At 46.8% G+C, this 15,245-nt stretch overlaps 1 protein-coding gene across 16 annotated transcripts in view; it reads right to left on the bottom strand.

The window, feature by feature from the left end:
• DLG1 (discs large MAGUK scaffold protein 1) overlaps positions 1 to 15,245 on the bottom strand; it is a 389,579-nt gene that overhangs the window by 303,600 nt on the left and 70,734 nt on the right. For all 16 annotated transcript variants that reach the window (XM_077290372.1, XM_077290374.1, XM_077290377.1 and 13 more), the window contains exon 3: positions 10,443 to 10,603. In XM_077290372.1, coding sequence (XP_077146487.1) covers positions 10,443 to 10,603 — 161 coding nt within the window. The remainder of the gene's footprint in view (positions 1 to 10,442; positions 10,604 to 15,245) is intronic.

The following is a 15,245-nucleotide window of genomic DNA, read 5'->3' as shown; positions in this document are numbered from 1 at the left end:
ACATTCCACCTTTTGATCAACAGAATTGTGGAAGAGCATCGTTTTTTGCCTTTTTTTTATGGTGTTCACTCAAGTGTGAAACTAGTGGGACAGACTTATAATTCAGGTTGTTAGAGCGATACCAAATGTCTAGTTGTTTATTTATTTATTTTTTATATTTGTATTTATTGGAATAATATGTTTTTCAGTTTTTATTTTGTGATTTAACTCCTTAGTGACAGAGCCAATTTGGTACTTAAAGGTTATCGGTCACCCATTTTTTGCGATATGATGCAAAAATATCATTAAATTTAGTGCCACATAAGCATTACTTTTGATACCGTCTGACTCTCCACCTTTGATGACTAAATACCGTTTTTATCTATCCTGCGGTGTATGTAAATATCCTAGGTCCGCCCCGATGGGCGGGGCTTATTCTCCTTCTCAACCCCCCCCCCAGCTGTACGTAATGTGATCTGTGAATATAACAGATCCCGTAGAGTTGACGCTCGTACGCATTGAAATGGCCTCTCGCGCGTGCGCAGTATGTTTTGCCCAACTGTGGTCAAAGCATAAAATCAGTATTGCACATGCGCCCGCATTTTTCATTACTTTCTAATACCCAGATGTCTTGCGATGCAAATTGTGTGTTCCTGGACTTTCGGGGCATAGAACGTAATGAAAAATGCCGGCGCATGCGCAATACTGATTTTATGCTTTGACCACAGTTGGGCAAAGCATACTGCGCACGAGCAAGAGGCCATTTCAATGCGCACGGGCAGCAACTCTACGGTATCTGTTATATTCACAGATCATATTCCGTACAGCAAGTCGAGGAGCAGGGGAGAGAGGAGAATAAGCCCCGCCCATCGGACCGGACCGAGGAGATTTACATACACCGCAGGAGAGATAAAAACGGTATTTAGTCATCAAAGTTGGGGAGTCAGGGGGTATCAAAAGTAATGCTATACTGCTTATGTGACACTAAATTTAATGATATTTTTACATCATATCACAAAAAATGGGTGACAGATTCCCTTTAACCCCTTCATGACCCAGCCTATTTTGGCCTTAATGACCTTGCCATTTTTTGCAATTCTGACCAGTGTCCCTTTATGAGGTAATAACTCAGGAACGCTTCAACGGATCCTTGCGGTTCTGAGATTGTTTTTTCGTGACATATTGGGCTTCATGTTAGTGGTAAATTTCGGTCGATAATTTCTGAGTTTATTTGTGAAAAAAACGGAAATTTGGGGAAAATTTCGCAATTTTCACATTTTGAATTTTTATTCTGTTAAACCAGAGAGTTATGTGACACAAAATAGTTAATAAATAACATTTCCCACATGTCTACTTTACATCAGCACAATTTTGGAAATAAATTTTTTTTTTGCTAGGAAGTTATAAGGGTTAAAATTTGACCAGTGATTTCTCATTTTTACAACAAAATTTACAAAACCATTTTTTTTAGGGACCACCTCACATTTGAAGTCAGTTTGAGGGTTCTATATGGCTGAAAATACCCAAAAGTGACACCATTCTAAAAACTGCACCCCTCAAGGTGCTCAAAACCACATTCAAGAAGTTTATTAACCCTTCAGGTGTTTCACAACAGCAGAAGCAACATGGAAGGAAAAAGTGAACATTTAACTTTTTAGTCACAAAAATGATCTTTTAGCAACAATTTTTTTTATTTTCCCAAGGGTAAAAGGAGAAACTGGACCACAAAAGTTGTTGTCCAATTTGTCCTGAGTACGTTGATACCTCATATGTGGGGGTAAACCACTGTTTGTGGGCACGGCAAGGCTCGGAAGCGAAGGAGCGCCATTTGACTTTTTCAATGAAAAATTGGCTCCAATCTTTAGCGGACACCATGTCGCGTTTGGAGAGCCCCCGTGTGCCTAAACATTGGAGCTCCCCCACAAGTGACCCCATTTTGGAAACTAGACGCCCCAAGGAACTTATCTAGATGCATAGTGAGCACTTTAAACTCTCAGGTGCTTCACAAATTGATCCGTAAAAAATGAAAAAGTACTTTTTTTTCACAAAAAAAATTTTTTAGCCTCAATTTTTTCATTTTCACATGGGCAACAGGATAAAATGGATCCTAAAATTTGTTGGGCAATTTCTCTTGAGTACGCCGATACCTCATATGTGGGGGTAAACCACTGTTTGGGTGCACGGCAAGGCTTGGAAGGGAAGGCGCGCCATTTGACTTTTTCAATGGAAAATTAGCTCCAATCGTTAGTGGACACCATGTTGCGTTCGGAGAGCCCCTGTGTGCCTAAACATTAGAGCTCCCCTACAAGTGACCCCATTTTGGAAACTAGACCCCCCCAAGGAACTAATCTAGATGTATAGTGAGCACTTAAAACCCCCAGGTGCTTCACAGAAGTTTATAACGCAGAGCCATGAAAATAAAAAAATATTTTTCTTTCCTCAAAAATGATTTTTAGCCCGGAGTTTTTTATTTTCCCAAGGATAATAGGAGAAATTGGACCCCAAATGTTGTTGTCCAGTTTGTCCTGAGTACGATGATACCCCATATGTGGGGGTAAACCACTGTTTGGGCGCACGGCAGGGCTCGGAAGGGAAGGCACGCCATTTGGCTTTTTGAATGGAAAATTAGCTCCAATCATTAGCGGACACCATGTCGCGTTTGGAGAGCCCCTGTGTGCCTAAACATTGGAGCTCCCACACAAGTGACCCCATTTTGGAAACTAGACCTCCCAAGGAACTTATCTAGATGTGTGGTGAGCACTTTGAACCCTCAAGTGCTTCACAGAAGTTTATAACGCAGAGCCATGAAAATATAAAATTATTTTTCTTTCCTCAAAAATTATTTTTTAACCCACAATTTTTTATTTTCCCAAGGGTAACAGGAGAAATTGGACCCCAAAAGTCGTTGTGCAGTTTCTCCTGAGTACGCTGATACCCCATATGTGGGGGTAAACCACTGTTTTGGCACACGTCGGGGAGCGGAAGGGAAGTAGTGACGTTTTGAAATGCAGACATTAATGGAATTCTCTGCGGGCGTCACGTTGCGTTTGCAGAGCCCCTGATGTGCCTAAACAGTAGGAACTCCCCACAATTGACCCCACTTTGGAAACTAGACCCCCAAGGGAACTTATCTAGATGTGTGGTGAGCACTTTGAACCCCCAAGTGCTTCACAGAAGTTTATAACGCAGAGCCGTGAAAATAAAAAATAATTGTTCTTTCCTCAAAATTATGTTTTAGCAAGTAATTTTTTATTTTTGCAAGGGTAACAGGAGAAATTGGACCCCAATAGTTGTTGCCCAGTTTGTCCTGAGTACACTGGTATCCCATATGTGGGGGTAAACCACTGTTTGGGCGCACGTCGGGGCTTGGAAGGGAGGGCGCACCATTTGACTTTTTGAACGCAAGATTGGCTGGAATCATTGGTGGCGCCATGTTGCGTTTGGAGACCCCTGATGTGCCTAAACAGTGGAAACCCCTCAATTCTAACTTCAACACTAACCCCAACACACCCCTAACCCTAATCCCAACTGTAGCCATAACCCTAATCACAACCCTAACCCCAACACACCCCTAACCACAACCCTAACCCCAACACACCCGTAACCCTAAATCCAACCCTAATCCTAACCCTAATCCCAACCCTACCCACAACTGTAACCCCAACACAACCCTAACCCTATCCTTAACCCTAACCACAAGCCTAATCTTAACCCTATTTCCAACCCTAGCCCTAATTCCAACCCTAAGGGTACCGTCTCACATAACGATTTACCAACGATCACGACCAGCGATACGACCTGGCCGTGATCGTTGGAAAGTCATTGTGTGGTCGCTGGGGAGCTGTCACACAGACCGCTCTCCAGCGACCAACGATGCCAAGGTCCCGGGTAACCAGGGTAAACATCGGGTTACTAAGCGCAGGGCCGCGCTTAGTAACCCGATGTTTACCGTGGTTACCAGCGTAAAAGTTAAAAAAAAAAACGTACATACTCACATTTTGGTGTCCTTCAGGTCCCTTGCCGTCTGCTTCCCGCTCTGACTGAGCGCCGCCGTACAGTGAGAGCACAGCACAGCGGTGACGTCACCGCTGCGCTCTGCTCTCACTTGCCGGCCGGCAGACAGTCAGAGCGGGAAGCAGACGGCAAGGGACCTGAAGGACACCGAAATGTGAGTATGTACGTTTTTTTTTTGTTTTTTTTTACTTTTACGCTGGTAACCACGGTAAACATCGAGTTACTAAGCGCGGCCCTGCGCTTAGTAACCCGATGTTTACCCTGGTTACAAGTGAACGCATCGCTGGATAGCTGTCACACACAACGATCCAGCGATGACAGCGGGAGATCCAGCGACGAAAGAAAGTTCCAAACGATCTGCTACGACGTACGATTCTCAGCAGGGTCCCTGATCGCTGCTGCGTGTCAGACACAGCGATATCGTATGGATATCGCTGAAACGTCACGGATCGTACCGTCGTAGCGATCAAAGTGCCACTGTGAGACGGTACCCTAACTCTAATTCCAACCCTAACCCTAAGGCTATGTGCCCACTTTGCGGATTCGTGTGAGATTTTTCCGCACCATTTTTGAAAAATCCGCAGGTAAAAGGCACTGCGTTTTACCTACGGATTTACAGCGGATTTCCAGTGTTTTTTTGTGCGGATTTCACCTGCGGATTCCTATTGAGGAACAGGTGTAAAACGCTGCGGAATCCGCACAAAATTGACATGCTGCGGAAAATACACAGCGTTTCCGCACGGTATTTTCCGCACCATGGGCACAGCAGATTTGGTTTTCCATAGGTGTACATGGTACTGTAAACCTGATGGAAAACTGCTACGAATTCGCAGCGGCCAATCCGCTGCGGATCCGCGGCCGATCCGCTGCGGATCCGCGGCCGATCCGCTGCGGATCCGCGGCCGATCCGCTGCGGATCCGCGGCCGATCCGCTGCGGATTCGCAGCCAAATCCGCACTGTGTGCACATGCCCTAACCCTACCCCTAACCCTAACCCTACCCCTAATTCTAACCCTAATTCTAACCCTAGTTCTAACCCTAACCCTAGCAGAAAAAAAATATATATATTTTATTTATTTTTATTATTGTCCCTATGGGGGTGATAAAGGGGGGTCATTTACTTTTTTTTCATTTTGATCACTGCGATAGGCTATATCGCAGTGATCAAAATACTTCTGAAATGAATCTGCCAGCCGGCAGACTCTGCGGGCGCAGTGCGCATGCGCCCGCCATATTGGAAGATGGCGGCGCCCATGGAGAAGCCGGACGGACATCGGGAGGCCCGGTAAGTATGAAGGGGGGGTGATCGGATCACGGGGGGGGGACCGGAGCACAGGGGGGGGGGACCGGAGCACAGGGAGGGGGCACCGGAGCACGGGGGCAGCGGACAGGAGGACGGAGGAGCGGACAGAACGAATTAGGGGGGCGGACCGCGCACCGGAGCACTGGGGGGGCGATCGGTGGGGTGGGGTGGGGGCAGATTAGGTTTTCCAGCCATGGCCGATGATATTGCAGCATCGGCCATGGCTGGATTGTAATATTTCACCGTTTTTTTGGGTGAAATATTACAAATCGCTCTGATTGGCTGTTGAAAGTGAAACTGCCAATCAGAGCGATCGTAGCTACGGGGGGGTGAAGCCACCCCCCCTGGGCTGAAGCACCACTCCCCCTGTTCCTGGAGATCAAGTGAAATTGGAGTTAACCCTTTCACCCGATCTGCAGGAGCGCGATCCCTCCATGACGCATACGCTGCGTCACAGGTCGGGAAGGCACCGACTTTCATGACGCAGCGTATGCATCAAAGGTCGGGAAGGGGTTAATGACCAAGCCAATTTTTACAATTCTGACCACTGTCACTTTAGGAGGTTATAGCTCTGGAACGCTTCAACGGATCCCACTGATTATGAGACTGTTTTTTCATGACATATTGTACTTCATGTTAATGGTAAAATTTCTTTGATATAAACTTGCGTTTATTTATGAAAAAAAAACGGAAATTTGGCAAAAAAAATTCCATTTTTCAATTTTCAAACTTCTAGTTTTTGTACCCTTAAATCAGAGTGGTGTCACACAAAATAGTTGATAACATTTCCCACATGACAACTTTACATCAGCACAATTTTGGAAACAATTTTTTTTTTTGTTAGGACGTTATAATGGTTAAAAGTTGACCAGTGATTTCTCATTTTTTCCAACAAAGTTTACAAAACCATTTTTTTTTGTTAGTGACCACCTCACATTTGAAGCGAGTTTGGGGGTCAATATAACAGAAAATACCCAAAAGTGACACCATTCTAAAAACTGCACCCCTCAAGGTGAACAAAACCACATTCGAGAAGTTTATTAACCCTTCAGGTGCTTCACGAGAATTAAAGCAATGTGGAAGAAAAAAATTAACATTTTACTTTTTCCACAAAAAAATTTACTTTGGAACCAATTTTATTTATTTTTTTTTTTTTTTTTTTTTCACAAGAGGAGAAAATGGACCACAAAATTTGTTGTGCAGTTTCTCTTGAGTACGTCAATACTCCATATGTGGGGAAAAGCCACTGTTTGGGTGCATGGCAGGGCTCAGAAGGGAGGGAGCGCCGTTTGACTTTTTTTTTTTTTTTTTTTAAACACAAAATTGGCTGTTATCAACGGTGGTGCCATGCAGTCCCCCTGATGTACCTAAACAATTCTAACTTCAACCCTAACCCCAACACACCACTAAGCCCAAGCCTAACTTTAGCCCAAGCCTAACTTTAGCCCAACTCTAACCCTATCTAAGAGGCAGATAGGGAGGTAATAGGATACAATGGCAGGTCAGACAGGTGAAAGAGGTGTTTTTCTGGGCACAGCACCGCTCTCGCTCTTTTTTTCCCATACCCCAGGCATCCTGGACGCGTGCAGCTTGCTTCACTTACACCTTCCCGGAGAGGCGCCCCTTCACCTAGTCATCGGGACAGCTCCCCCACCCGGCATGTAAGACAACCCCCGACTTTTGAGAAGATTTTCAGCGGTTAAAAAGTCATCTTATACGTCGGAAAATACCTCAATATGAACACTATTTTTCACAAACAATGTTCTAATAAACAGGGATAAATAAAAAATGATTTTTTCTTAGGAGTGGGTTGTTTAACCCCTTCATGACCCAGCCTATTTTGGCCTTAATGACCTTGCGGTTTTTTGCAATTCTGACCAGTGTCCCTTTATGAGGTAATAACTCAGGAACGCTTCAACGGATCCTAGCGATTCTGAGATTGTTTTTTCGTGACATATTGGGCTTCATGTTAGTGGTAAATTTAGGTCGATAATTTCTGACTTTATTTGTGAAAAAAACGGAAATTTGGCGAAAATTTAGAAAATTTCGCAATTTTCACATTTTAAATTTTTATTCTGTTAAACCAGAGAGTTATGTGACACAAAATAGTTAATAAATAACGTTTCCCACATGTCTACTTTACATCAGCACAATTTTGGAAACAATTTTTTTTTTTTGCTAGGAAGTTATAAGGGTTAAAATTTGACCAGTGATTTCTCATTTTTACAACAAAATTTACAAAACCATTTTTTTTAGGGACCACCTCACATTTGAAGTCATTTTGAGGGTTCTATATGGCTGAAAATACCCAAAAGTGACACCATTCTAAAAACTGCACCCCTCAAGGTGCTCAAAACCACATACAAGAAGTTTATTAACCCTTCAGGTGTTTCACAGCAGCAGAAGCAACATGGAAGTAAAAAATGAACATTTAACTTTTTAGTCACAAAAATGATCTTTTAGCAACAAATTTTTTATTTTCCCAAGGGTAAAAGGAGAAACTGGACCACGAACGTTGTTGTCCAATTTGTCCTGAGTACACTGATACCTCATATGTGGGGGTAAACCACTGTTTGGGCGCACGGCAGGGCTCGGAAGGGAAGGAGCGCCATTTGACTTTTTGAATGAAAAATTGGCTCCAATCTTTAGCGGACACCATGTCGCGTTTGGAGAGCCCCCGTGTGCCTAAACATTGGAGCTCCCCCACAAGTGACCCCATTTTGGAAACTAGACCCCCCAAGGAACTTATCTAGAAGCATAGTGAGCACTTTAAACCCCCAGGTGCTTCACAAATTGATCCGTAAAAATGAAAAAGTACTTTTTTTTTTTTCACAAAAAAATTATTTTAGCCTCAATTTTTTCCTTTTTTACATGGGCAACAGGATAAAATGGATCCTAAATTTTGTTGGGCAATTTCTCCTGAGTACGCTGATACCTCATATGTGGGGGTAAACCACTGTTTGGGCGCACGGCAGGGCTCGGAAGGGAAGGAGCGCCATTTGACTTTTTGAATGGAAAATTAGCTCCAATCGTTAGCGGACACCATGTCGCGTTTGGAGAGCCCCTGTGTGCCTAAACATTGGAGCTCCCCTACAAGTGACCCCATTTTGGAAACTAGACCCCCCAAGGAACTTATGTAGATGCATAGTGAGCACTTATAACCCCCAGGTGCTTCACAGAAGTTTATAACGCAGAGCCGTGAAAATAAAAAATAATTGTTCTTTCCTCAAAAATTATGTTTTAGCAAGTAATTTTTTATTTTTGCAAGGGTAACAGGAGAAATTGGACCCCAACAGTTGTTGCCCAGTTTGTCCTGAGTACGCTGGTGCCCCAAATGTGGGGGTAAACCACTGTTTGGGCGCACGTCGGGGCTTGGAAGGGAGGGAGCACCATTTGACTTTTTGAACGCAAGATTGGCTGGAATCAATGGTGGCGCCATGTTGCGTTTGGAGACCCCTGATGTGCCTAAACAGTGGAAACCCCTCAATTCTAACTTCAACACTAACCCCAACACACCCCTAATCCTAATCCCAACTGTAGCCATAACCCTAATCACAACCCTAACCCCAACACACCCCCAACCACAACCCTAACCGCAACACACCCGTAACCCTAATTCCAACCCTAATCCTAACCCTAATCCCAACCCTAACCCTAATCCCAACCCTAACCACAACTGTAACCCCAACACACCCCTAACCCTATCCGTAACCCTAACCACAAGCCTAATCTTAACCCTATTTCCAACCCTAGCCCTAATTCCAACCCTAACCCTAAGGCTATGTGCCCACGTTGCGGATTCGTGAGAGATTTTTCCGCACGATTTTTGAAAAATCTGCAGGTAAAAGGCACTGCGTTTTACCTGCGGATTTACAGCAGATTTCCAGTGTTTTTTTGTGCGGATTTCACCTGCGGATTCCTATTGAGGAACAGGTGTAAAACGCTGCGGAATCCTCACAAAGAATTGACATGCTGCGGAAAATACAACGCAGCATTTCTGCACAGAATTTTCCGCACCATGGGCACAGCGGATTTGGTTTTCCATAGGTGTACATGGTACTGTAAACCTGATGGAAAACTGCTACGAATTCGCAGCGGCCAATCCGCTGCGGATCCGCGGCCAATCCGCTGCGGATCCGCGGCCAATCCGCACTGTGTGCACATGCCATAACCCTAACCCTACCCCTAACCCTACCCCTAGTTCTAACCCTAGTTCTAACACTAACCCTAGTGGAAAAAGAAAAAATGTTTTCTTTATTTTATTATTGTCCCTACCTATGGGGGTGATAAAGAGGGGGGTTTATTTATTATTATTTTATTTTGATCGCTGTGATAGAACCTACCACAGCGATCAAAATGTACTTTGTAATGAATCTGCCGGCCGATTCGGCGGGCGCACTGCGCATGCGCCCGCCATTTTGGAAGATGGCGGCGCCCAGGGAGAAGACGGACCGACTTTGGGAGGCTCGGTAAGTATGAGGGGGTGGTGGATCAGGGGACGGGGGGAGCGGACAGGAGCACGGGGGATCGGACAGGGGGACAGAGGGGGGTACCGGACAGAACGGAGGACTGGGGAGGAGATCGGGGGCGGTGGGGGGGGGGGCAGAACATGATTTCCAGCCATGGCAGATGCTATTGCAGCATCGGCCATGGCTGGATTGCAATATTTCACCATTTTCATAGGTGAAATATTGCAAATTGCTCTGATTGGCTGTTGCACTTTCAACAGCCAATCAGAGCGATCGTAGCCACGTGGGGGCAAAGCCACCCCCCCTGGGCTGAAGTACAACTCCCCCTGTCCCTGCAGATCGGGTGAAATAGGAGTTAACCCTTTCACCCGATCTGCAGGGACGCGATCGATCATTCCATGACGCATACGCTGCGTCACAGGTCGGATTGGCACCGACTTTCATGACGCAGCGTCAAAGGTCGGGAAGGGGTTAAATGAAGCAAATTCTTAAAAAAAAATACATTGTATACACACACACACACACACACTATTTCTGTTAAGTAAAAATACTTGCATGTGTGTAGAAGTAAAAACAAAAGTGTCCCCAATTAAAAAACATGATCAAGTTGGAAAACTTCCTATGAAAAATATTACTGAAACTTATTAAACATCTGCATAGAAAATAGAAAAAATTACCTCGGTACTCTGACTGCTGGGTAATGTTTCTGATGTTACAGCTGTGCTGGGAAGGCTAGAAAAGTCCCAAGTATTCACAGGCAGTACTGGCTCAGGTGCCTTGGAGTTGTCAGTACATCTTGGATTGTCCAGTAAGGTCACTTCATAAAACTCTTGTATGTCTGAAAAGTAAATAAATCACATCAGGATAAAAAAATCAAGCAAAGCACAAAAAGACATCTCAGTGACACTTACAACCCTTAGAAAAGGGAGACCATTTTCTGTTAAAAACAGTACAGTCTCACCATATTGTATTCTCAGATGCAGCTATTGACTAGAACCAAGTATTGAGTGTTAGGCTAAGTGCACACATTGCGTTTTTTATGCGTTTCCACCGCAGCAGAAACGCTTAAAAAACGCTTAAAAACACACATTCCCATGCAATCCTATGGGATTCTGCAGTTGTGCCCATGCTGCAGATTTTCCCACTGCGGAAACGCAGGGATGCATTGCGCAAATCACCTGAGATGACGTCGCGGTAACGCGACCGTGACGTCACAAAGGTCCTTCGTGCAAAGCATCCCTGGGAACGGAACGTACCGGGAGCGCCGCTGAGGAGATCGGGGGTCGTCGGAAGGTGAGAATAACCATATTTTTTATTATTTTTAACATTCTATCTTTTACTATTGATGCTGCATACACTGTGTGCAGAATTATTAGGCAAGTTGTATTTTGATCACATGATTAGTGTTGAGCGATACTTTCCGATATCGGAAAGTATCGGAATCGGAAAGTATCGGCCGATACCGTCACAGTATCGGAATCCAATCCGATACCGATACCCGATCCCAATGCAAGTCAATGGGACGAAAATATCGGAATTAAAATAAACCCTTTATACACTTGTAGGTTCATTCTACATGAAGGAAAACAACTAAGAATAATGTAGGATGTATTGGGGGACGTGGCGGAGACATTAAAGGCACAGAGGTTTAGCCCAATCTAATAGAATAGCAGGATTTTTTTTTTTTTTTTATGACGTTCGGCGTTAGAAAGAATTTGACTATGTTATTTTTTTTTTTTATGTCAGATATTGATGTTTCACTACTTCCACGCCCTTCACCTTCTTTTTTACTTCTCCCACGCTTTCTTCTTCATTATCCTCATCATCAGCTTCTTTGACATCAACTTCTTCACCTTCTTCATCTTCTTCTTCATCTTCTACCTATTATTTTTTGGGTTACATTGTTCATATTCTTTTTATTTTACTATTATCTTCATCATATTCTACTTCTTCATCATATTCTTATTTGTGACAGGCATTCCCGTAGTTGTTATCTATAAAAGTTTGAAGATTACACCTTCCGTTCTGCCTGTCACAAAACAGTTACATTTGTCCGCGTTCAGTTTGGCCTGCAGCATCAGGCTTTATCCAGGGGCACCACGAGGAGGAACGGACTCACCCCCATACACTGCTTAGTCTTCTTCTGCTTATAATTTACATAATATTTTTTGCTCTGATATTTTGTGTTATGCTTAATGTCCTTCTGCTCTTTGTTCTGCAGCCTCTTGTTCTTCTGCTTCTCGGTCTTCCAGGTCGTCGTCGTCTCCAGGGTCGTCGTCTCCGGGGTCGTCGTCATCGGGGTCGTCTCCGGGGTCGTCGTCATCGGGGTGGTCTTCAGGGTCATCGTCTCCAGGGTCGTCGTCATCACGGTGGTTGTCGTCTCTGGTGTCGTCGTCATCTTAGGGGTGGTCTTCCGGGTCATCGTGTTTAGTCTCTTGAACTTGGAAATGCAGCAGAAGGTACAAGAAGGCTGAGAGAATGCCGAGAACCAGCTGATGGAACTGGAGCTCAGATGGCTACCCGAAGGTCCAAGAGCCAATGGAACGACCGAGGACCAGCTGACGTTACTGGAACCCGGTTACTAAGCAGGAGGTACCCGTGCTGAAAGCACTACCAAGGACCACCTGACGTTGGTGGAACTCAGATACCCAGAGGGAGGCACCTAAGCCAAAGGCTCTGCCCGGAACCAGCTGACGGTACTGGAACCAGGATGGGGAGCAGAAGGTACAAGAGCAAAAGACACTGCCGAGAACCAGCTGACGGTGCTGGAACCCGGATGGGTAGCCGAAGGTCCAAGAGCCAATGGAACTACCGAGGACCAGCTGACGTTACTGGAACCCGGTTACTAAGCAGGAGGTACCCGTGCCTGAAAGCACTACCAAGGACCACCTGACGTTGGTGGAACTCGGATACCAAAGGGAGGCACCTAAGCCAAAGGCTCTGCCCGGAACCAGCTGACGGTACTGGAACCAGGATGGGGAGCAGAAGGTACAAGAGCAAGTGTCTGCGTGGCTTTTGCAGGACACGATGCCGGCTGCACAGCAGGGGAACAGCTGGCGGTGCTGAACCCCACTGACACATTGGCTGGTGTTTTTCTCTGTGCAGCTAGCACATCTGGGCCCCAACTGGCGGTGTGTTAGAGCCCAGGGACAGCAGGAGAAGGAGGAGGAGCAGGAGCAGGGGGAGGGGAGTGTAGGCCGAAGCCTGCACTGGCGGCAGCTTTGGGTGTGTTGTGTCTGCGTGGCGGTCGCAGGACACGTTGCCGGCTACACAGCAGGGGAACAGCTGGCGGTGCTGGACCCCACTGACACATTGGCGAGGTGTTTGGCTCTGTGCAGCCAGCACTTCCGGACAGCAACGAGCGGTGTTGTAGCCCGGGCTCTGCAGGGGGAGCAGAGTGTAGGCCGAAGCCTACTTGAACCAATTTCAAAGGTAACCTTTAACCCCCCCTCAGGGGTTAGAAAGTAGAAGAGCCACAGCTTATGCAGCAGTAGTGCTGCGCAAGTCAAAGGTTGCTCTTGTAATTTTTCTCCTTGCACACGCTGAATGGAACACGTATAACATTTAGCCCTTTATACAGTCAAACTGTGTAATGGAGGCGAGAGTTCCCTTTGTAATGAGACGCAGCACAGATGTCAAGAATCCCACCTTGGTGCTGGGTGCAGCCTCCTGAGCGTTGTTATTTGCTGTACAGGAGTCTGCGCTGTCGTGTTATCCCCTGGCCTAGCGCCGTTAGCGCTGCCCATCTTCTGACATCATTTAATGTCGGCCGTTGCGGTTCGCGATGACCATGAATCCCAGCCCCGCAGTGTCTTAACATTGTTAAAACACTGCGGGGCTGGGATTCAGGGCCTGGCGCAGCACATATGTTCGCCTCTCACACGCGGGTCCTTACACCCGCTTCAGACTGTGCGGCGTCATCTGATCCCTTATCGCATGCCACGGCCATGAAGCCGCACAGTCCGAAGAAGGCGGAAGGAGAGGAGGGACAGGCGAACTGATGCACTGATCCTGCCCATCAATCACACCCTCGCAGTCCCAATAAATAAGACACCGAGGGGCGTTGTGTGGGTCAGGGCGGCCGCAGAGGCGCAGCCAGCCAAACAATGATGCCAGAAGACGGGCAGCGCTACCAAGGGGGTTGCAGCGTGTCATTACAAAGGAAAGTCACACCCCCGGGACGGTTAAATGGTCACACAGAGGACACATTTCAGACGTGTTTTCAGTTCCACATGTGCGAGGAGAATACGTTTCTGAGCCACCTTGCACACATGCAGCATTACCGCTGTACAAGGTGGCTGGATAACGTAAAAACGCCTGGGGGAGGGGGGACAGGTTCCCTTCAATTTCAGTTCTTGTGTCTGCGTGGCTTTTGCAGGACACGTTGCCGGCTGCACAGCAGGGGAACAGCTGGCGGTGCTGGACCCCACTGACACATTGGCTGGTGTTTTTCTCTGTGCAGCTAGCACATCTGGGCAAAAACTGGCGGTGTGTTAGAGCCCAGGGACAGCAGGAGGAGGAGCAGGAGGAGGAGGAGCAGGGGGAGGGGAGTGTAGGCCGAAGCCTGCACAGGCGGCAGCTTTGGGTGTGTTGTGTCTGCGTGGCTTTTGCAGGACACGTTGCCGGCTACACAGCAGGGGAACAGCTGGCGGTGCTGGACCCCACTGACACATTGGCGAGGTGTTTGGCTCTGTGCAGCCAGCACTTCCGGACAGCAACTAGCGTTGTTGTAGCCCGGGCTCTGCAGGTGGAGCAGAGTGTAGGCCGAAGCCTAATTGAACCGATTTCAAAAGTCACCTTTAACCCCCCCTCAGGGGTTACAAAGTAGAAGAGCCACAGCTTATGCAGCAGTAGTGCTGCGCAAGTCAAAGGTTGCTCTTGTAATTTTTCTCCTTGCACACGCTGAATGGAACACGTATAACATTTAGCCCTTTATACAGTCAAACTGTGTAATGGAGGCGAGAGTTCCCTTTGTAATGAGACGCAGCACAGATGTCAAGAATCCCACCTTGGTGCTGGGTGCAGCCTCCTGAGCGTTGTTATTTGCTGTACAGGAGTCTGCGCTGTCGTGTTATCCCCTGGCCTAGCGCCGTTAGCGCTGCCCATCTTCTGACATCATTTAATGTCGGCCGTTGCGGTTCGCGATGACCATGAATCCCAGCCCCGCAGTGTCTTAACATTGTTAAAACACTGCGGGGCTGGGATTCAGGGCCTGGCGCAGCACATATGTTCGCCTCTCACACGCGGGTCCTTACACCCGCTTCAGACTGTGCGGCGTCATCTGATCCCTTATCGCATGCCACGGCCATGAAGCCGCACAGTCCGAAGAAGGCGGAAGGAGAGGAGGGACAGGCGAACTGATGCACTGATCCTGCCCATCAATCACACCCTCGCAGTCCCAATAAATAAGACACCGAGGGGCGTTGTGTGGGTCAGGGCGGCCGCAGAGGCGCAGCCAGCCAAACAATGATGCCAGAAGA

The sequence above is a fragment of the Ranitomeya variabilis genome, chromosome 2 (assembly GCF_051348905.1).
Source record: "Ranitomeya variabilis isolate aRanVar5 chromosome 2, aRanVar5.hap1, whole genome shotgun sequence".
Taxonomy (NCBI): domain Eukaryota; kingdom Metazoa; phylum Chordata; class Amphibia; order Anura; family Dendrobatidae; genus Ranitomeya; species Ranitomeya variabilis.
The sequence above is the reverse complement of the archived record's forward strand: the minus strand, read 5'-3'. Positions and strand labels throughout refer to the sequence as shown.